The 21,575-nt window shown below is 38.9% G+C and overlaps 3 protein-coding genes and 3 pseudogenes across 6 annotated transcripts; 3 read left to right on the plus strand and 3 right to left on the minus strand.

Annotated features, from left to right (window-relative positions):
• Positions 1-2,191: 2,191 nt before the first annotated feature.
• LOC18585974 (7-deoxyloganetic acid glucosyltransferase-like) lies at positions 2,192-3,916 on the plus strand (annotated as a pseudogene). Its single transcript, XR_016023125.1, has 2 exons — positions 2,192-2,764; positions 2,883-3,916. The product of XR_016023125.1 is annotated as a 7-deoxyloganetic acid glucosyltransferase-like (transcript).
• A 146-nt stretch (positions 3,917-4,062) lies between these two features.
• Positions 4,063-5,771, plus strand: LOC18585975 (7-deoxyloganetic acid glucosyltransferase-like; annotated as a pseudogene). Its single transcript, XR_016023123.1, has 2 exons — positions 4,063-4,653; positions 4,754-5,771. The product of XR_016023123.1 is annotated as a 7-deoxyloganetic acid glucosyltransferase-like (transcript).
• A 128-nt stretch (positions 5,772-5,899) lies between these two features.
• On the plus strand, positions 5,900-7,841 carry LOC18585976 (7-deoxyloganetic acid glucosyltransferase-like; annotated as a pseudogene). The gene is made up of 2 exons (XR_016023124.1): positions 5,900-6,533; positions 6,818-7,841. The product of XR_016023124.1 is annotated as a 7-deoxyloganetic acid glucosyltransferase-like (transcript).
• Positions 7,842-12,042: 4,201 nt separating this feature from the next.
• LOC18585978 (UDP-glycosyltransferase 76B1-like) lies at positions 12,043-14,054 on the minus strand. Its single transcript, XM_007009077.3, is given in 3 exon segments — positions 12,043-13,012; positions 13,474-13,744; positions 13,746-14,054. Coding segments are annotated over 3 exon segments (1,386 nt in total). The 5' UTR covers positions 13,980-14,054; the 3' UTR covers positions 12,043-12,131.
• A 511-nt stretch (positions 14,055-14,565) lies between these two features.
• On the minus strand, positions 14,566-16,364 carry LOC18585979 (UDP-glycosyltransferase 76F1-like). Its single transcript, XM_018128673.2, has 2 exons — positions 15,800-16,364; positions 14,566-15,626 (listed from the first exon to the last, which is right to left on the minus strand). Exons 1-2 carry the CDS (start codon positions 16,293-16,295, stop codon positions 14,725-14,727), a joined length of 1,398 nt encoding a protein of 465 aa, XP_017984162.2. The 5' UTR covers positions 16,296-16,364; the 3' UTR covers positions 14,566-14,724.
• Positions 16,365-19,286: 2,922 nt separating this feature from the next.
• Positions 19,287-21,575, minus strand: LOC18585980 (uncharacterized). Its single transcript, XM_007009079.3, has 5 exons — positions 21,027-21,575; positions 20,585-20,914; positions 20,090-20,441; positions 19,847-19,960; positions 19,287-19,747 (listed from the first exon to the last, which is right to left on the minus strand). Exons 1-5 carry the CDS (start codon positions 21,360-21,362, stop codon positions 19,638-19,640), a joined length of 1,242 nt encoding a protein of 413 aa, XP_007009141.3. The 5' UTR covers positions 21,363-21,575; the 3' UTR covers positions 19,287-19,637.

Here is a 21,575-nt window from a genome sequence, read left to right on the forward strand (position 1 = left end):
AACATCTCCTATCAGAAAAATAAAACAAAATCAAATAAAAAATAAAAACTAAACGCATCTTTCAAAGGGTTATGGCCACGGCTACGCAACAGTATAACTCAATATTAATTTCTGTGGTTAGGTTGTGCTAATTTAGAAGCAATATGTTGTGATGACATTCTTCAGAGGATCCATCAGATAGAGTTTAAATTTTTTTAAAAAAGATTCAATTGGAATCTTGATACAACTGTAGAATATTATCATCACATCTCTCACAAACTAATAGTAAATCACTCACAAACCAATCATAAATTTCTCATAAACTAGCAATAAATCACCCACAAATCAGTAGTAAATCAGTAATAAATATGACAACAGATCAACAGCAAGAATATCAACATGTGTTACAATATTTTTATAAAGAGACTTTGCATGAAGCCTAGAAGATTGATACATCAATATCCAGTACATCATTGACTTAGCCACTAGTCAAGGGCGAAACTAATCAACTTTTTTGGAGAGTAAAGATAAAAATACATATAGGGATTAAAATTTTTTAAAATTAATATATTGAATTTAATCAATAATCAAGAAACTCATAATAAACAATAATTTTATATAACATGTAAATTAAAAAGAACAAAAAAAGAAAGACTTATAATAATCCTTCAAGAAAGTTGTGCTCGATAATATTTCTTAAATTCAAATTCATTCATTATTAATTCTGTACTGAAAATGTTAATAATGTCTTTCTCAATATAAAGAACTAAATTATGTGTAACAAATTCGTTATCCATTTTGTTCAAAAGTCTTATTTTCACAGTTTTCATCATTGAAAAGGCACTCTCTATAGCTATTGTAAAAACTAAAAGAGTCAAAATAAAATGAACTAATCTATTAATCTATTGAGAAAGTGTCTTAATATTTTCAAAACCTTGATGATTAAATAGATCAAGCTCGCAATACCTCAATTGTAACCTCAAAAGAAGTCTTTTTTACTCCGTGAAATCCTTGGAACAAAAACTCTCTGCTAACTTGCAAATATCATCAATGTTGAATGATTTATAATTCTTATTAGAATCAAAAGCAATGTTTAAAGTTAAAAGTTCCACACTTTACTCATTGAATCTCAAGTTCCACAAAAGAAAAAAAGAAAACTTTACATTTCCTTAATTTCACCTAATAGTGATGAATGATCTCTGTTCTTTCTTGTCCAAGCCAACAAGCTCATAAATCTTTCTTGAAGAATGAAGTGTGTTTCAGTGGTAAGGTACAAAAAAAAGAATAAAGTAAAAATGAAAAAACAAAAGAGAAAAGAAAGAAAAAAAGAAAGAGAGAAAGCAATGTGGAGAAACTTATTTTAAAAGGTCATTTTGTTATTCTTGACTTACATGAATTATTAAATTAAAAAATTATTTTGAAAGGGTTATTAGTAAATATATATATACAATATATAAAAAATTTTAAAAATTTTGGAGGACCACAACCCCTCACAATTATATTACCATCTACCCTTAGAACTAAAAGCATGTACTGTAATATTTTTGTAAAAAGACATTGCACCAATCCTAGAAGATTGATACACCAATATTCAGCACGTCATTAACCTTATAATCTCTCTTTAATGTTGGACAAAAATTTCATCATATAACATAGTTTGTAAGGTATTTAAAGAGACGAGAACCCAATAAATTCTCAAAAAGAAAAATAGTAAAAATTCTTACACTTGTTTTCCCTTTCTCCTTTACCTACTATCTCTCCTAACTTGTCTCTCCCTCTTCTTTCAAAAATTCTTCAAGGACAAGACGAGATTATAAGATAAAAAAGAGTTACCTCTCATTATTTAATCTAATATCACAAGCACAAAAAAAATTAAGATTGTAATGCACGTGGGTTTGATCTATTGGTATATTGTAGAATCAATGAGTATAATACTATAGTGTTTGTCTCATCTTTAGCCTTAATAGCATGCAGCAAAGAAGACAGCATCGGTACAAGTTTTTTGGTTATTGGGAGCTGTCGTATCCAAATTTTCTAGAGACTGATGTGACTACCCAAAATTTATCTTTCTAGCAAAAAACTTGACGACTCCTGATCATCTTAGCCTTAAAATGAATATTAAATTATGTAATAGTCATGGCTGCAGGATAACCAATCCAATTAAGCTGGAACACTAGCCTTTTTTTTTTGTTATAAACACAGCTATCAAACTGTTAGAAAATCAAAAGCAAACTGTAGACAGAACATTGACTTGAGAGATACCCAAAAGCTAGCCTAGCCAAGATGGACCAAGAGCAACAGCCACAGGCTTATCCTCATGTACTCATCTTCCCTCTCCCAGCACAAGGTCATGTCAACTCCATGCTTAAGCTAGCTGAAGTATTTGCTCTTGCTGGCCTCCAGGTCACCTTCCTGAACACCGAGCACAACCATGAACGACTAGTGCGTCACACCGATGTTGGTTTCCGTTTTGCCTAGTATCCAAGATTCAAATTCGAGACCATACCGGATGGTCTTCGTGAGGATCATCCGCGTCTAGGTGATTGCTTCATGGAGTTGTTTGAGGGCATGGAATTGAGAACCAAGCCAATTTTGAGAGAGATGCTGGTTAAGATTAACCCACCCGTGGACTGCATCGTAGGAGATGGGGTTCTAGGCCTTGTGCTTGATGTTGCTGACGAGCTCGGAATCCCCATCTTTCAGTTTCGTACCATTAGTGCTTCTTGCATCTGGGCTTATTTTGCCATCCCCGATATGATTGAAGCTGGAGAACTTCCCATCAGAGGTATAATTTTGAGGTTATTGATTGATCCTTTTACTGTTTTTTATTGTATTACTTATTCTTCTAGTATTAGGCCTTTCACTGGACTAAATAACAAGCGGGTGTTGGTAAAAAATTAAAGGAAATGAAGATATGGATCGACTGATAACAAGAGCTCCAGGCATGGTAACTTTTCTTAGATGTCGAGATCTCCCAAGTTTCTGTCGAGCCAGCGACATTACGGATTCCAAACTCCAACTTATCGCCGGAGAGACAAGAAAAAATTTCAGTGCCCCCGGACTCATATTAAACACTTTTGAAGACCTCGAAGGAGCAATACTATCCCATATGAGGACCAAGTGCCCCAAAATCTATACCGTTGGGCCTCTCCATTTGCACCTGAATACAAGACTTGCAGAGACAAATGGAACGATGTTTCATCAATCTTCCAATAGTCTTTGGGAAGTGGACAGGAGTTGCTTGTCATGGCTTGATGAGCAACCAAAGGAATCTGTTGTTTAGGTAAGTTTTGGTAGCATTGCAGTTTTGTCAAGAAAGCAGATTATGGAGTTCTGGTTTGGGCTTGTTAACAGTAGAAATAGGTTTTTGTGGGTTTTCAGGCCCGATTTCATGCCCGAAAAAGGCAGTATACCGGTGGAGCTCGTGGAGGGGACTAAAGAAAGAGGGTACATGGTGGGTTGGGCTCCACAAGAAGAGGTCTTGGCCCATTGCGCCATCGGTGGATTCTTGACCCACAGTGGATGGAACTCTACTTTGGAGAGCCTGGTGGCAGGGGTGCCTATGATTTGTTGGCCTTACTTTGCTGACCAGCAATTGAATAGCAGATTTGTGAGTGAGGTGTGGAAACTAGGATTAGATATGAAGGACGTGTGTGACAGGAGAGTTGTTGAGAAGATGGTGAATGATTTGATCGTGGACAAGCGGGAGGAGTTTGTGAAATCATCTGCTGAAATTGCTAAGTTGGCCAAAGCATGTGTAAATGTTGGTGGATCTTCTTATTGTAATTTGGATCGTCTAATTGAGGACATAAGGTCGATGAACAGGAATTGCAGCAAGTGATAGTTCAGCAGTAGGATTTATGTAAAAGTTTCAAGTGTAATAACTGTTGTATCCAAAAGAATAAAAATGTCAGATTAAAGAAATTAACTAGAGCAAGATATTTTGATTATTATATTCTGGACCAATAAAGCAAATTAATGATACCTGTGGAAGACAATGGGTTGATAGCAACTTTGAACCACAAATCAATGTGGAAAACTATGGGAAAAACAAGGAAGGGTTAATATATATGGACTACCAATTAAAGGCTAAAATTAATTGGCAAGTGAAAGGTTAACAGGGGTGTTGGCTACTAAACCGTTCCAGCTCTGGAAAGAATTCTTCAAGCAAAAATGGAACCAGGCCCGTCCCAAGCTTCTTCTCGTCATATATTCATCTTCCCCCTCCCAATTCAAGGCCCTGTAAACGCCATGCTTAAGCTGGCTGAACTCTGTGCCACAGCGGGCCTAGGGTTAGTTTCCTCAACTCTGAGTACAACCACAACCGCCTGGTTCGTTTTGCCAATATTCCTTCCCGTTTCGATAAAAATCCTGGATTCGAGTTCAGGACTATTCCTGATGGTCTTCCAGGGGATCATCCAAGGTCAGGCAATCGGTTTATGGAAATTTTTGAAGCTATGAACATGAGAACCAAGCCGCTTTTGAAAGATATGTTGGTCGAGATGATCCCACCGGTGGATTGCATTATAGGAGATGGGATTTTGGAGTTTGTTCTTGATGTTGCTAATGAACTTGGAATTCCCATCATTAACTGTCGTACTATTGGTGCTTGTTTCTTGTGGTCAAATTATTCCATCCCTGATATGATTGAAGCTGGGGAGCTCCCAATCAAAGGTAACTTGAATCAGTTTTAATCTTTAATTTTCTGCTGATGAGTTTTATGCCGAAACAAAATTTGTTCTGCTGACAATTGAGTTTTTCTCAAACAATGAAGGAAGTGAAGACATGGATCGGCCAATAACAGCCGTGCCAGGCATGGAGAAATTTCTTAGGTGCCGAGATCTTCCGAGTTTCTGCCAAGCCAGTAACATGTCAGATTCAACTCTCCTACGGTACGGTACAGTGACACGAAAGAGCCTTACTGCCAGTGGAGTTATACTCAACACATTTGAAGAACTTGAAGGACCAATGTTGTCTCAAATACGCAGCAAATGCCCCAATGTTTACACCATTGGACCTCTTAATGAGCACTTCAAGACAAGGATGAGCCTGGAAAATGGGGTGTCGTCTCAATCTTCAAACTATTTTTGGGAAGTGAATAGAAGTTGCATGTCATGGCTTGATAGGCAGCCAAATCAATCAGTTGTTTATGTAAGTTTGGTAGCATTGCTGTGATGTCAGATGAGCAAATTATGGAGTTTTGGCATGGGCTTGTCAACAGTAAAAGGAGATTTCTGTGGGTTGTAAGGCCAGATTCCGTGGCTGGAAAAGGCTTCCAGGGAGAGGATACTCCCAAAGAGCTTGTGGAAGGGACTAAGGACAGAGGGTACATTGTTGGTTGAGCCCCGCAAGAGGAGGTCTTAAGCCACCGTTCTGTCGGTGGGTTCTTGACTCACAGTGGGTGGAACTCAACCATGGAGAGCATAGTGGCAGGGGTGCCTATGTTATGCTGGCCTTACTTTGCTGATCAGCAACTGAATAGTAGATTTGTGGGTGAAGTGTGGAAACTAGGGATAGACATGAAAGATGTTTGTGATAGATAAGTTGTTGAGAAAATGGTGAATGATCTGATGGTGGAAATGAAGGATGAGTTCTTGAAATCAGCTGCTGCAATGGCTAGTTTGGCCGAAGATTGTGTTAGTGTTGGTGGTCCTTCTTATTGTAATTTCGATCGTCTGATTGAGGACATAAAAACCATAAGCTTGAAGAATCATGATTAGCTGATAGTTGCTGTCAGAGTTTTGTGGTTGATGTACTAAAATAAGTTGCAATCACATGGTGTTCTTCTATAAGTTGGAATCTCTCGATCTTTCAACCATTAAAATACATTTAATATTTGTTTGATCTGAAGCAACTAAAGATTCTGCAATTCAAACTTTTAATTACCGAAGATTTGGCTCTCATCGTTATAGGACTAGAAGCTGACAAGTTTATTAATTACAACAATAACTGATGCACTCTAAGATTATAATAAAAGCAGGTACATCAACTTTCACTATAAAAATATATAGCTGCCACACTTCAATCAGAAGCCCTGAAAATTTCCTGTAAGATGGAAAAAGGTGAGCAATCAAAAGCCTGTCCTCATGTTCTCATCTTCCCTCTCCCACTGCAAGGCCATGTAAACTCTATGTTCAAGCTAGCTGAACTGCTAGCTCTCACTGGCTTCAAAGTCACCTTCCTAAACTCCGAGCACAACCATGGACGCCTGGTCAAGCACACCAATATTAGTGCCCATTTTGCTAGATACCCTGGATTTGAATTCAGGACAGTACCTGATGGTCTCCCTGATGATCATCCGAGGTCAGGGAATTGGTTCCTGGAGATGTATTATGCCATGGAAACGAAAGCCAAGCTGAGTTTGAGAGAGATGCTGCTCAACATCAACCCACCAGTGGACTGCATTATAGGAGATGGATTTTTAGGATTTGTTCTTGATGTTGCTAAGGAGCTTGGAATCCCTGTCTTTTATTGTCGTACCAGCAGTGCTTGTTGCTTTTGGGCTTATTATTCTATCCCTGATATAATTCAAGCTGGGGAGATTCCTATCAAAGGTAAAGTATATGATCCAATGAAGATACATTTCTGAACTCTGTATAGTATTGTGTTGTGCCTGCCTATGTTTTTTCTTCTCTGACAAAATACAACCAAGTTCGTAATTCTTTTTCTTTTTCAATTTTACGTAATAAAAAATGTAAATCCATATTGATACTTGAAACCTGGAAAGTAGTGAAGCAATTAAGAGAATAGCAGTCAAATGATTGATTTCCTAAAGTTTTGAATGGTTCTTTTATACCCTCTGACACTGGTAAAGGGGTGTTTGTTAAAAAATTGAAAGGAATTGAAGATATGGATCGCCTGATAACAACTGTACCAGGCATGGAAACTTTTCTTCGATGTCGAGATCTTCCCAGTTTCTGCCGAGCAAGCGACATGGCCAATTCAACAATCCAACTTGTTGTTAAGCAGACACGAAAGAGTCCCCAAGCCCATGCCTTGATACTAAACACGTTTGAAGATCTTGATAGGCCTATCTTGTCTCACATACGCACCAAATGCCCTCATGTCTACACCATTGGACCCATCCATGCTCTGCTAAACACCAGGCTCAAGGCCCAATGTGTTGCATCATCTCAATTTTCCAATAGCCTTTGGGAAGAGGATAGAAATTGCATTTCATGGCTCGATAAGCAACCAAAGCAATCCGTTGTCTATGTTAAGTTTCGGTAGCATTACGATCACATCGAGAGAGCAACTTACAGAGCTTTGGTATGGACTTGTTAACAGTAAAAGGAGGTTCTTGTGGGTTGTAAGGCCAAATTCCGTGACAGGAAAAGACGGACAGGGGGAGGATGTTCCGGTTGAGCTTTTGGAAGGGACTCAGGAGCGAGGGTGTATCGTGGGTTGGGCACCGCAAGAGGAAGTGTTGAACCATTCGGCTGTTGGCGGGTTCTTGACTCATAGTGGTTGGAACTCTACTTTGGAAAGTGTGGTGGCAGGTGTGCCTATGATATGTTGGCCTTATTTTGCTGACCAACAGGTGAACAGCAGGTTTGTGAGTGAAGTTTGGAAACTAGGATTGGATATGAAGGATGTGTGTGACAGGAAGGCAGTGGAAAAGATGGTGAATGATTTAATGATGGATAAAAGGGAGGAGTTCGTGAAATCGGCAGCTGAAATGGCTAAGCTAGCCAAAGAATCTGTCAAAGTCGGTGGGTCTTCTTATTGCAATTTGGACCGTCTAATCGAGGACATTAGACTAATGAGCTTGAAAAAACCGTGAAACCTCAAGCAATTTTCCTAGAGATGTTTCGACTAAATGTTGACAGATGAGTATCTATTGTTCCAATAAAACTTTGACATTGCTAACTATAATTTTCATGGTATGTCAGTGGTTCATCAGTAAGAACCAAAAAAGTTCCTTATTAACATTTTAATAATCCTCTTGGCACAATGTTTCCGTTCAGGATTATTAATTCTTCCCAGAATTTCTGTTGCATGTGTATCTGGCAATGAAGCAAACCCACCATACACGGGAGTGATCCAAGCAACCATGGAATCAAGTAGTTGTCTAGAAGTTTCTTGAAAGAGAAATAACACCTAAGCAAGGGCAAACAGAGGGCAAACAGAGAAGTCTATTTCATTTACAGCTAGGATCACACACACACACACACATATATATATAGTTTACACAGTAGTGTTTTAGTTAGACTTAGTTTAGTTAAAAGTTCAACGATTCACACATAAACTAGGAGACTTTAGTGAATCAGATAATTATTACAAATTGACACAAGTGAGAACTGTGCCATTTTTCAAAGCTGGTCACCGTGTTTTTTATTCAGCAATCTTCTAGAACAGCACCAAAAAAATCTTCAAGTTGATCTCAAAGATCAACGAGCTGAAATTGGAAACCCCACAGCCAGGAGTCTGACCATCTATTGCTATGTACCTTTATCCATTTTTAAGTGCAGAATTGAGCTCCCTGAGCTTCAATTTTAGCAATTATTTCTCTCTACTATTTCGTTATGCTGCTGACTTATTGCCTTCAGTCTTGCTTAAGGCCACAGCTGTGTAGCATTAATTTGCATTCTTTTATCTAGAATTGGCTTCTTTAATTTTTTGAAAATTAAGTTAGATTCACTTCAAAGAAGGATGGATCCTTTCATTTACAAAAGAAAGGCAAAACTCAACTGAAAGTCTGACCTACTACCTCAACTTAATGAGCTTCACAATATTCTGGGATTTGTTGGATAAAGGCAAGGAATGATTGATCAGAAGTCAAAGTTTTTGTGCGTGAAATTGATATTTTTTAGATTTTAAATTTTAGATTTTATGTCATTAAAAGGAATGATGACGTCCGAAAAAATTAGCCATGATGTTGCTTAGCACAGAAGTTATATACAAGGAACATAAAGAAAAAACAGTTTGTCTATATATTGACATTGAATCCAGTTACAGTTACTAAAGCCAACTTCAACACTTGATTTCTACGCTCTGTGTTTTGACGACTTTCTATCTCTCTCCCACCAGAGTAGCCAAAATGTTTGTTTTCTGGAACCAATGTCTACGTTTTCTAAGAACCAAATTTGGCAACTTCCCCTCTGCGTCTAAAAGGAAGAACTTTTCATCTTCACTGCTTTCGATCGGTCATATCATTCCGGTCGTTCAGGTCTTTCTCGCACTGTTATGGGTGCTGTTTCACCTTACAGATGATCAGACAGCTACTTCTTCCGTCAACGTTTTGTCTGTACCGAAAGCTTGTAATTCTTGTTCTCCTGGTGTTTCACCCTTTGGCAGAAAAGAGATTGGCAGAAAAGAGATTGGGACCCTTTTCGTTATAATTATGTTAGGTCATTGGCTAGCGATATTTCTACATTTTAGAGGAATCAATTTTGGCTTCATCCCCTCTACATTTAAAAGGAAGAACTCTTTATATTTACCGCTTTCGATCACTCTCGTTCCGATCTTTCTCTCACCGTTACTGGTGCTGTTTGGACTTACAAATGATCAGACAGCTACTTTCTCCGGTTGCTTTTTGTCCCCCTTTAAAGATTGTGAGTCTCCTTTTGTGTCACTCTTCTGCACAAGAGCAACTAAGATCCTTACGTTTGTACTGTGGATATTAGCTCTTCAGATAAACGACACGGACCATAGATTATTTCAACTGCTACTTACATTTTGCCTATCAAGAGATAATTTTTCCCAACTTCCTGATGATGTCATTTCAAAAATCAGTAATCGGTTTACATCTTTTGAAGATTTGGTCGCATTATCAGGGGTTTGTCGTTCATTGCGTTTTGCTTGTTCAGACATACGCTGCGCACCACGCCATCGGTTTCCACGGCTCATGCTTTGTGATAAAGAGAACAGGTCCACCAAAAGTTTTTATAGTGTTGGCCGGAACAAGATTTACGAACTAGAGCTACCCCAGGCTCATGGAAAGCGATGTCATGGTTCTCCTTATGGCTGGATTGTGACTATGGGTCCTGATCTACAAGCTCACCTTTTACACCCGCTGTCGCAAGCTCAACTCAGCCTTCCAAAATTAAGCATCATTCGGAGTCCAATTGGTGTGCTTGTGCCTGTTGATCCCTTTCGTTTCATTCGCAAATGCATTCTACTCAAGACCTCCCCCTCCCACTCCCAGGATGAGTTTCTTGTTATGGTGATATTTGGGCCAAAGCATAGCTTGGCTTTTGCTAAACCTGGATCTGTTGGATGGACGACCGTTGTGGGTGCGGATGGTTTCAAAGATATTCTTCTTTTCAAGGGCCAAATCCATGCCATTTGTGGTAAAGGAACGCTTCTGCGCTTTAGATCCGATGATCCTGAAGCAACACCAAGGCTTATTGCCTATCATCCTGAAGATGTCTCCAGAGTTGAAAGAATATATCTTCTCGAGTCATCAGGAGAACTTTTGGAGGTTTTCCGATTTTCCTCCAGCACTCCTTTTGTGCAGAGGTATGACACAAAAAGGTTCTTGGTCTACGTGCTTAACCCCGATAACGGTGGCAATCTAGGGACTTGGCAAAGATTAAACCACTTGCGGGATTGGGCATTATTCGTTGGAGAGGGCAATTCTTGGTCCGTTTGTACTGCCAATATCCCCAATTGCAGAAGCAACTGCATATACTTCACAGATGACAATTGGGATCAACAGGTGGGAGGAGAAGAACAGACGTTAGTAGGCCATGACATTGGTGTATTTGACATGGTGAGCAAGAAAATCGAACGTCTGGAATTGGGTCCACACTCTCCTTGTTATCAGTCCAGGTCCGTATGGTTTACTCCTAGTCTCCTACCTTACAAGAACTACCAAGCTCGAGGAGTACTGCCACGTATGAATAGGGAAACTTGGAAATTGTGGCCTGCAAAACAGAATATGAGACATTAGTTTGCCCGATTGCTGATGCAGAAACATGGGATATGTTGTGTCATTTGTGGTCTGATGAATCTGATGCAATATTTTTTCGTTGGGATTCTTTTTTTTTTTTTGAAAGTTAGAGTTTTTCTTTGGGATTCTGACTACGGTAACCGATGATCAAACCCAGCCATTAAGATTTACAAGCTGTTTATCATTGCAACATGTCCAGAATTTCTAGTATTACATTAACGACCCTGTATGAATCATTTGACAATGTGTATGAACCATGTCTCCATGTTATACCCAGAGCTAGGTACAACATGTTTAGTTAATTTGGTTAAGAGATTTTTTTTAAACCAAATTAACCAAACATGTTATAAAAGGTAATCAAATGGACCAAAATTTTGTTTTAATTCATTAATCGAAATTTCTCCCCTTTCATTTATTTATTACTTTTTCATTTCTCACTTATTGTTTAAAAAATAAATAAAAATAGTATATTTATATCAAAATAGCACCTAAGAAGGAATTTCACATCTCGAAATTAATAATTATAATATTCTGGGATTTGTTGGATAAAGATAAATACGATTAATTAATAGTCAAAGTTTTTATGCATAAAATTAATGTATATTGACATTTTAACAGAGGTAGGTAAGAGAACTGGATGCTTGGGAATGGCAACAAAAGTGTCATTTTCGAGTATATGAATAAAAATTTAATTTGCTTTTCAAAGACAAAAATGGAATCCGCATGAAAAAATATATTGGTGAAACCAAGACCATATGCATGCATCTCTTTCTAATATTATTTTGAAGAAAGGTCGAGAACAGCTCATACATGGGTGCTTTTCTTGTTGTCTTTCAGCTTGACCACTGCATACAGTGATGCATGCCTACACTTTGTGAGAAATTTCCATGAAAGAAAACAAAAAGAAGAAAATGGATCCATGGCTTTTAGCTTTTGGCTTTTCTTCACCAAAGATTTAGGAGCCTTAGCTTCAATAGTCATTATTTCTCTCTACTTTCTCATTCCGCTACTGACTTGTTGCCTTCTGTCTTGCTTAAGACCACAGCTGTGTAGCATTAATTTGCATTCTTTTATCTAGAATTGACTTCTTAGGGAAAGCTTTAAGGTTTTAATCAATTTGTATCTTAATGAGTTTAGTGATAGGCCAAATATAGAGCTTGTAGAAGAAATTAACAAGAAGAAAGAACCAATGGCAATCAAATTAAATGCCTTGGCCCGATGTTCCTTGAGAAAGGCAGTGCAAATACAAATTTACTCACTACAAGGATAACATGTAGGTAACCAGGTTGTCCAGAGATTTGTATGAGGAACCTCCACGCTTAAGACAAAGATTCATCATTTCCTTCAGCAACTTGACTCTGTCTCTCATTTCCTGTCCCTCTGCATCCACCATCAGTCTTTTGATTGCCTTCTCTATCTCCCCTCTCTCTATCTTGAACTCTAGATGCACCCCAACTTTCCAAACATGGCTTATATATCTTGCATTCACCTTCTGGTCACCAAAAGAAGGTTGGCAAATCATGGGAACCCCTTCACATAAACTCTCCAGGCTTGAATTCCAGCCACAATGTGTCCAAAATCCCCCTGTTGAAGGGTGGGCCAGCACTTCTTGTTGGGGAGCCCATTTCACTATGTTGCCTCTTCCACCTAGCATTTCTAGGAACCCATTTGGCAATAGTTCAAGCCATTCTGAGCCATGGACTAACCCTGGTCGAACCACCCACAAGAAGGGATGCTTGCTGTCGGCCAGCCCCCAAGCTACCTCTAAGAAATCAGCCTCGTTCATAGCTGCTATACTTCCAAAGCTAACATAGATCACAGAGTTGGGTGCTTGTTTGTCTAGCCATGTTATGCAGCTCTGGTCTTGAGGTAGTAAGCTACTGCAGGAAGAGGCTGGAAAGTATTTGTGGAAAGGACCTATTGAAAAAGTTGGGATAGGAAAGTCCAGGGAACATTTTGTTAGAGCTTCTTGTTCAAGGTCTTCATTGGAGTTAAATATAAGTCCTGAAGAGGCCTTAACTTCTGGAATTATAATAGACAAGAATTGAAGTACGCTTTCCAGATGGCTTGCTTCAACCCAATGAATGTCTTTGAATTTGAGTGGTGAAAACTCTGGGACATGGTTTTCTGCTCGAGAGTCTGAGAAGCAATGATTCAGAATTTCAGTAATTTCTATTGCATAAAACAAAACATGAACTTAAAGCTTGTTTTATAGTACTAGAAGGAGTAAACTACTTTAGTAAACAAATAAATACAATCATAAGAAACTGGGTGTTGTGACTTCTCAACTTGTCATCAAGTTTCTTTAGTAAAATCTGAATCCTATCAGTGCAACGTTGTAGAAATTATCTCAGAAAAGTTATCTTGATAATGATTATTAGGGTCTAATCTTGATGAAAAGTGCAATGAGACAACAAGATAGAAAGGAGTTGCATGATAAATTCTCCATCAGAAGGTACAAATTTGCATGTCTAGACTTTTGGTTATTGCCGATCCTGGTATGACTCACTTGAAAGTTAAGAGTAAAGAAAGACTGAACTCGTAAATAACACCTGAAAACTAATTAATCTTATCAGATCAATGAGATCAGTGATCTGTACCTTGCACTGAGAGGTAGCCCCTTTCGTGCAGAGATGGCATGGACTTGTGAACGAGGAAGGAAAAGATATTGCTGGTCCTTAACACAATCCTTGGAAGCTTAAGGCCATCGGCAACAGATTGAGTAAAGTACCATAAAGCATCCGTAACTAAGCAAACAATGGGATCCTCCACGTTGCTAGATAGCAACTTAGACAAGCAATCGCGAAAAGAGGTTACACAATTCGAATTGAGGATTTTGATGAGGGCTATAAGATCGTGAACATCTGATGAAACGACTTGGTTTTTCCGATAATCCATCAGCTATTGAACAGAACCTGAAATGAGGGTAGTTTGAGGGGTTTGCGGAGTTGAACTGAGTGTGGATTATGGTAATGGAAAAGCCTTTGGCATGGAGGATGTTAGCAAGCTGAAACATAGGATTTAGGTGGCCTTGAAGTGGCAGTGGGAAGAGTATGACTCCCCTACCTTTCATGTTCTCCATTCGAATGACTTCATGATTCTCCATCAACTTATTAAAAAGGGGATGAAAAAGGAAGCTAGGGAGGAAGAAAGATGAGAAAGGAAAGGCATCATGGAAAAGATTGACCCGTGAGCAACACAGAAGTAGAAAATATTACCATCTGTTGTTTTATTTTCAATTAGCTGTGTGTCTCTCTCTGTCTTCATAGACAATTAAATTTTTTGTAAGGATGTAGGAAAGAAAAGTAATCAATACTTACCTCAATGATGGAAACGTGACTTTATACATATCACAAAGTTCCAAATAACTGAAAGGAAAAGTTTCAAGCCATTCTGAGCTACTGACTAAACCTGGTATAACAGCCCACAGGAAGTGCTGCTGACTGTTAGCCAGCATGCCGAAATGCAGTCCATGTTCCAGGTCTTCAAATGAGTTCCAAATCAGCCCTAAACAAGACTTGGGTTGCTTGACCAACCCAGCTATGAGCTATCGTTTGATAAAGAGTCTCTTGATCTTGTGTTTTGAAGACTGGAATGTATTATTATTAGTATTCAATGGACCTTTCCTGGAGGCTAATCTGAATATAGTGGTGCACGAAAGAAAATTTATTATTCTAATAAGCAAAAACCACTGAAACGAAGTACTTCATGGAGAGAAAAAAAAATGTTGTTCAGCGATTAGCATAAGATTCGAAATTGAGTAAAATTAACCAGATCTCCAATGCCATTGACTAGGCTTGATAGGCTTATTCAATGTTCTAATGACATAAAGCAAATTCTACTTTGAGATTTTATTGACTTTGGAAAGTAAATGATTCCAGTGATGAAATGTGATGAACCAATCTATCCAGAGAATGTCTTGAAGAACCACCTTGACTCAGGCATAGAGCTGCCTTCTCCTTTAAATGCAACACCCTCTCCCTTATCTCTTCCCCGTCTTTCTCCACCATCAATCTTTTGATTGTCCTCTCTATTTCCCCTCTCTCCATCCCTTTCTCTAATTGCACACCGACCCTCCAAATCTCACTTACATATCTTGCATTAACCCTTTGGTCAGTGAAACATGGCATACAAATCATAGGGATCCCTTCACACATACTCTCCAATGTTGAGTTCCAGCCATTATGGGTCCAAAAGGCTCCCACCGCTGAGTGAGCCAAGACTTGCTGTTGGGGAGCCCATTTGACTACATGTCCCCTTCCACCCAAAGTTTCCAAGAACCCATTTGGCAATGGTTCAAGCCACTCTGAACCCCGGATTAGTCCGGGCCTAACAACCCATAAGAATGGCTGCTTGCTGTTCGCCAGGCCCCAAGCTATCTCCAAAAACTCGGTCTCGTTTACTGCCGCAAGACTTCCAAAGCTAACATAGATAACTGATTTGCGCTCTTGTTTGTCAAGCCAGGAAATACAACTTTCGTCTTGTGGTGATAAGCTACTTTTAGAGACCGGGAAGCATTTATGAAAGGGACCAATCGGGAAAAGTGGGACCCCAAGTTGTCGGTCTAGTGTTTCCAAAGCAGATTGTTCTAGTTCTTCAAACGTGTTCCAAATGAGGCCTGACGAGGCCTTGCCTTGATTGACCATACCAGCTACCACTCGATAAAGATCTACCGGATCAGGTGTGTCAATGACTGGAAGGTCTTTGACTCGTAGAGGTGGAAGCTCGACCACTGGCTCCTCTAGTCGAGAATCTGTTGCAATCAGATTAAGTTAGACTCATTTTATGGTCTAACCTTTTCTAAATTTTTAATTTCGTTCAAATTATGATATAAGTCTGATTTTATTTAATTATAGAAGTTCCAATTAATTTGTTTCAATCCAAATATTACCAACAAATGTAATAGAGCGGCAGGCAAAATCATACCTTGTATGGGAATGTACCCTCTTTCCTTTAGAAGAGGAAAAGCAGTGAAAACACAAAAGGAAGAGGCAGCACCAGTCCTCAAGACCAACCTCGGAAGCTTAAGTTCATTTGCAACTTCTTGAGTGAAGTAAAGAATAGCATCAGAAATCAAGCAGGCAACAGGCTCCTCTGAAGTTTCAGACAACAGATTGGCCAAGCAATGGCGGAAAGGCGGTCCGCATCTCGTGTTAAGCAGCGAGAGGAAAGCAATGAGATCGGTTGCGCAAGTGCCATCTTCAGGTAAGTTTTCGGAGAAGAAATGGAAAGTGAAGTGAGGGTAGTTTGAAGGGTCGGGAGAGTTGAAGTTGGTGTGGATTATGGTGATGGAGTAGCCCCTGGAATGGAGAATGTTGGCCAGGTGCAGCATGGGGTTTATGTGGCCTTGCAAGGGTAGAGGAAACAGCACCAATCTTCGGCCTTTCCTTTGCTCCATTTCCTTGCTGCTTTGCCTCTCCATTCTTAATGTTTACAGTGACTTACATCTACTTCAGAACCATATGTATTACTAGGGATGTGCTGAGTAGTTTAGTCCGTGAACTTTGGTTTCACTTGGATTGAGGGAAAAGTCCAAGGAAAACCAGAACATGAAATCTTTTGTACAGATAACAATGCATTAAATCTTGAACCTGATTTGTCCCTAATTCACATCCCAACTCCCATATTCTTTTCTTTACATTAACCAGCACATAGTGTAAGGCGTCTTGATGCCAGGATTTCACTGCCAGGCACACTACCCTATGAGCTTTTACCAATCGAAATATTCCAGTCGTACACCCTCCCTTTTTATTGGTTCCTCAAGTCTAAAACATGCTACTGAACCAGTTCGGTTGGGTCGAACTGGGTTGTTACCCTTTAATTATATGTCCCCTTCCACCCAAAAGCACAACAGATAAAGCAATGGTGAAGCAAAGATGAGCTACCAAATTGATTAGACCCAAATTTTGGACCCAATGCAAACTGAACTGACGGCAGGATATGGGCCTGGATTCAAGAAGGAATTCCCTCACAATAACCTCAAAGACAATAAATGTAACCTAGATTTTTCACTTCATGAAGGTCACATGTACTCTTTTTCTTGAGGAGATTTTGGGGCACCCCACGTGCTGACAAATCTGTCGAATTTTCATGCTCTGATAACCCTTTATGGCCTTTGGCTTTTGCTTGCTTTCAAAAACAAATTTCGAATGAATCAATTTCCTATAGAGTCAACAATGGGTTTTCTTCCTTTTTTTTCTTTTTCTTTTTTTTTCCTTTTTGTGGCCATGAAAAGAGCAAAGGGATTTTCAATTCTTGTACGTATCAATGGAGCCATTGAACTTGAAATTTGAAATTGAAGTCCCCTGTTATGGAAACTACTCTTCAACCACCCTCACCATTTTGTTTTCCAGTTGACTTATTATTGAAGTGATAGCATGAAATGCTGTCAAGGACACAAGTCTTTCCCTAAAAACAAGTGAAAAAATTAAACATTTACATCCTGACGTGAGGTTCCGATTGAGTCAATGTTGCTTGAATCTAGGTGATTACAATTGGTAAACCCTAAACCCACATTACATTATCCTTTAGACTCGAAAAGTTATTGGGTAAATAGTGTTTGGATTCAGGTCATTATAGTGTAACAATATTTACAATCTTTTAAAAAAATTTCTTTCATTAACCTACTAGTAGTACGAGTGGTATGTTAAATGATTAACAATCAATTAATGAACAGAACCCTATTATCAATATTTATATCTTTGTTTGTCTTGCCCCAGTAAAATATTCCCTGAAATCATTAACTATAATTACTGTAATTAACATGGCAATAATAATCCCTGTTGTTGCTTTGGTTTGTGCCAAGGAACAGTACAATTTGGACAAAAAGCCTGTCTGAATTGATTAAGAGAACAAAGATTTAGTTAAGACAAGTAACATTAAAAACCTCAAAACAGAGAACAGCCTCCACCCATTTTTATTCCTTCTACTTGCAGCATCCTCAAAGACCAGATAAAAAGGCCTGCTTCAGCTTAATTAATGTATGTGTCCTGACAAAATTGCCTTGGATCTTGAAGATTGACAAAGCCATGATTTCCTCTCTTTTTTTTTTTTCATGTTTGAGATACAAAGATTGGATGATGATTTTATGTAAATCTTAGTCTAAAGACAAAACACCAAAGTTTCAGGTAAAAGTGTTTAACCTTAAACTGTGTGGCATAGGATTCTTCCCTTCTTATGATTTTCTTCTTGTTCCTTCCACATTTTTGCCAGCAGCTTGGTAAATGTTTGAAATCTAATTAACTTACTAAGAACTACAAGTGAAATTAGGGTAAAATTATCATCATTAAACCACAAATTATCTTATAAAACACGACGAGATTATTAAAACGAGATAAAAATTATTTTTCATTGTATAAACCCAAGATTTAATAGGCTTTTATTTAGTCAACATCTTTTTCTAAACCTGATTTTTTAAATAAAGATATAAATCATAACAGCTGTTGTCATGGAACAAAATGTTCCGAATCATGATAATGTTTAACGTTAAATTTTTAATATTCCCAATAGGTGACAAATTGTTAATTAAACAGAGAATTAGGCATGATAAGTGATAGTAATTGATTTGGTTCCATATGTAATGCATGATCACACCAACATAGAAAAACATCATTATTACATTTTCACATCATACATTTAACATTTTTGATAACCTTGGCTCACATTTTCCATCAATATGTTATATGTGTATATATATATAAAAAGTTAATACCCAAATTACCCAATTGCCCAAAGGAGAACCTACAAAAGGGAAAGAATAAATTACAATTACATTCAAAAAGTATCCAAGAATAGAAGCATTTAATGCAGAGGTTTGACTGGGTCAGGTACTGCAGCATCCTCCATACCAAAGATGTTCTTAGGCTTAGTACACCAATAATAAAATATAAGGCTCAAAACGTACAATGCTTCTTTACTTTTATTTTTGGTGCTTCTATCCCCTCCTGTCCTTATCCCCACCACAGCAGAGCTTCATGCTGAAGCAAAGCAAATTTTCTTCTTTCTTGCTTTTCTGCCTCTTTAACCTTTATCTGACAAAGCAAGTCTGTTTCACTCGGCTGATGAAGTGGTGATGATCATGAATTCATGATGATGATGATTAGTCCAACGAAGGGTTTCTTTTTCTTGGATTTGTTAAGGCAAAAAACAAGATTTGAACAAAGCAAAGGGGAAACAAAATCCCATATCAGTTTCATGCTTCAATTTTGTTGTTATCCTTTGATAGTTAGAAGAGAATATGCAACTTAGAACAAGGATTTGGATAATAAATAGAATTCTTATTAGTAAATATTTAACTGCCAAGGGATATTACAGAGAGGGTTTGTGGATTTTTTCTTGTAAAAATCCAAATTTCAAAGACAAAGTCCAATACAATCCCCCCCCCCCCCCCGCCCCCCCCTATGAACTAGAAGAAGGAAAAAAACCCCACCTTATTACAACAAGAACAACAAAAAACCATGCCCTTCTCCCCCATTTGTTCCTATTATGTTCTACTTATATAAGCTAATCCCCAACGCTGCAATCTGGAAATCTCCTTGAATAAAAAAGAAAAAAAAGCCCAGGATTTGTTATAAATACTCTTTTATTGGTTCCTAAACTACACTCACATTCTTGAATTCCTTTCCTTATATAAACCAAAATACCATATACCTATCAGAAACTTGCTAAATTACCCTACTATACTCGCAATTCTCCAACAAAACAAACACTCTGTTGAGAGAATGTGAAATTTTTTTGGACTAATTTTTTTTCCCAGGGAGGGTGGTCAATAAGTCCATTCCTGGGGGAGATGTATTTCATGATTTAAGCCTCCCTCTGGTCTATAACCTCTCCTTGCTTGTGTCAAGAGTGCATTTCTTCTGGCCAACAAAGCATCTACAAAAATTGAACCATGAGAATTTTAGTAACTAAAAAGTTTAACATTGGTTCAAGGTAAATTGGACCCTGGGGTGCAAAAGGACATCCGATGCTCACCATAGTTTGATGCAAAGCTGGGATTGATATGTGGCTGAACATGACCATTAGTATCATCAAAGTTCAGATTCAGAGCCTGAACAACCTTTGCTGGGAGTAGAACTGTTGAGCAACCTGTTTAACACCAAAGAGAACAAAGCAAAAACCCCAAAATTACTCACTGATACGAGGAAAGAAAATATGTTGTTTCAAGGGTCAAAAAGACCCCAAAAGAAAGCTGAAAAGTTTAGTTTTTATTAATACCTGATTTCTTGCGAGGTTCGGGAGGGTTGCCATATCTACGAGGCAAGAAGACACCAGTTCCAGCACACTCTCTTTTAACGCTACCAGATCCACTGAGAAACATAGCTCTCATGCCAGAACCAGAGTTGTGCTGAGGCTGCTGCTGCTGCTGAGATTGAACTTGAAGAGGAGGCCATGAAGACTGAGGCAACCCCAAGGGTCTAACCCCAACAACATTATTATTCCTTGCTCTACTCTGGATGTGCTGCTGTTGCTGTTGTTGAAGCTGTGCTTGCCAGTTGCTTGCCTTCACTTGCCTTGCCATAACAGCACCGCACTGAGGTTTTAACACTTGTTCCTGCCTTCCATGATACTGACAAAACCAAAGGAAAAGAACCCCACAACAGATCAGAACAACAAAAACCCCCCCCACCTTTTTCCTCAAGTTACAACAGAAACAATCCAAAGAAAAGATTCAACAAGGTTGAAACTTCACTAAAAAAAAAAAAAGCTTACCTGATTTGTTTGAGCAAGATTATAAGAAAGACCCTGACTTGGATACAGCCCAGAGCTCGAGTTCCTCATGACGGCATGACTTTGGGCCTTGGGGAGGCCTCTTCCATAGTTGAAGCTGGTGTATTTAGGTGCTTCATTGCTCATTTTCAGCCTTGCAACTTGGCCAGCTGCGGCATATATGAGATCCCAAGTGTCATTTTGAGCACCAAAAGGAGTTGTTGGAGGGGAAGGAACTTGAGAAGGGCCATTCGGGCTGCCATTGCTTGAAGTTGACCAGCTTCCGAGTCCACTCAGAGTCGACTGTGGTGAACTCGCCAAGACTCCACTTTTCTGAATCAGAACCCCAAAAAATTCCAAACTTTAAATAAAAGTAATAAAAAAACCCACCAAGTTGGAAACTAGGAAGGCTTTACATGAAAAAAATAACCCAGGAACTAATTACCTCGGTTTTGTCCAGGGAAAGGACAGGAACAGTGAATTTCTGACTCGTTGAGTGAGCAAGTCGGCGAGTCAACCCAGCAAGGAACTCATCCTCGTCACCGCTCTCAGTCTCGGTAGACCCAACAACGGATTCGACAGGAGAGCTTAGAGCAGAGGAGGAATCAAACGAGTCGAACTCATAGGGGAACTCAGTCGGGAAACCATGACTCGGTATCAACAACTCGGTGTTGTTGCCACCGTTTTTGTTCTTAAGGTTCTCTTTCTCCATAACAATATCATCATCCGTTAAAAACTTGGCCGGAAGCCAAAACTCAGCGTCGTCCAGCTGTTCAGCCATGAAAAGAAATAGCCCCCCAAGAAAAAAAAACACACGCGACAGAGGAAAGCAGGGGAAAACAGAGGAAAGCAGGGAAGGGGACGCTAATGAAGAGAAGTGAGGGAGAGATTGCTTGGCAGAGAAGGTTTAATAATGAGGCAGTTTAATAATGAGGCCAAGTTTGGGTTCTGAAGAGAGAGGGACCCAACACAAGAGAGAGAGGAGTAAAGAATG

The sequence above is a fragment of the Theobroma cacao genome, chromosome 10, assembly GCF_053813885.1.
Source record: "Theobroma cacao isolate CCN51 chromosome 10, ASM5381388v1, whole genome shotgun sequence".
Classification (NCBI taxonomy): domain Eukaryota; kingdom Viridiplantae; phylum Streptophyta; class Magnoliopsida; order Malvales; family Malvaceae; genus Theobroma; species Theobroma cacao.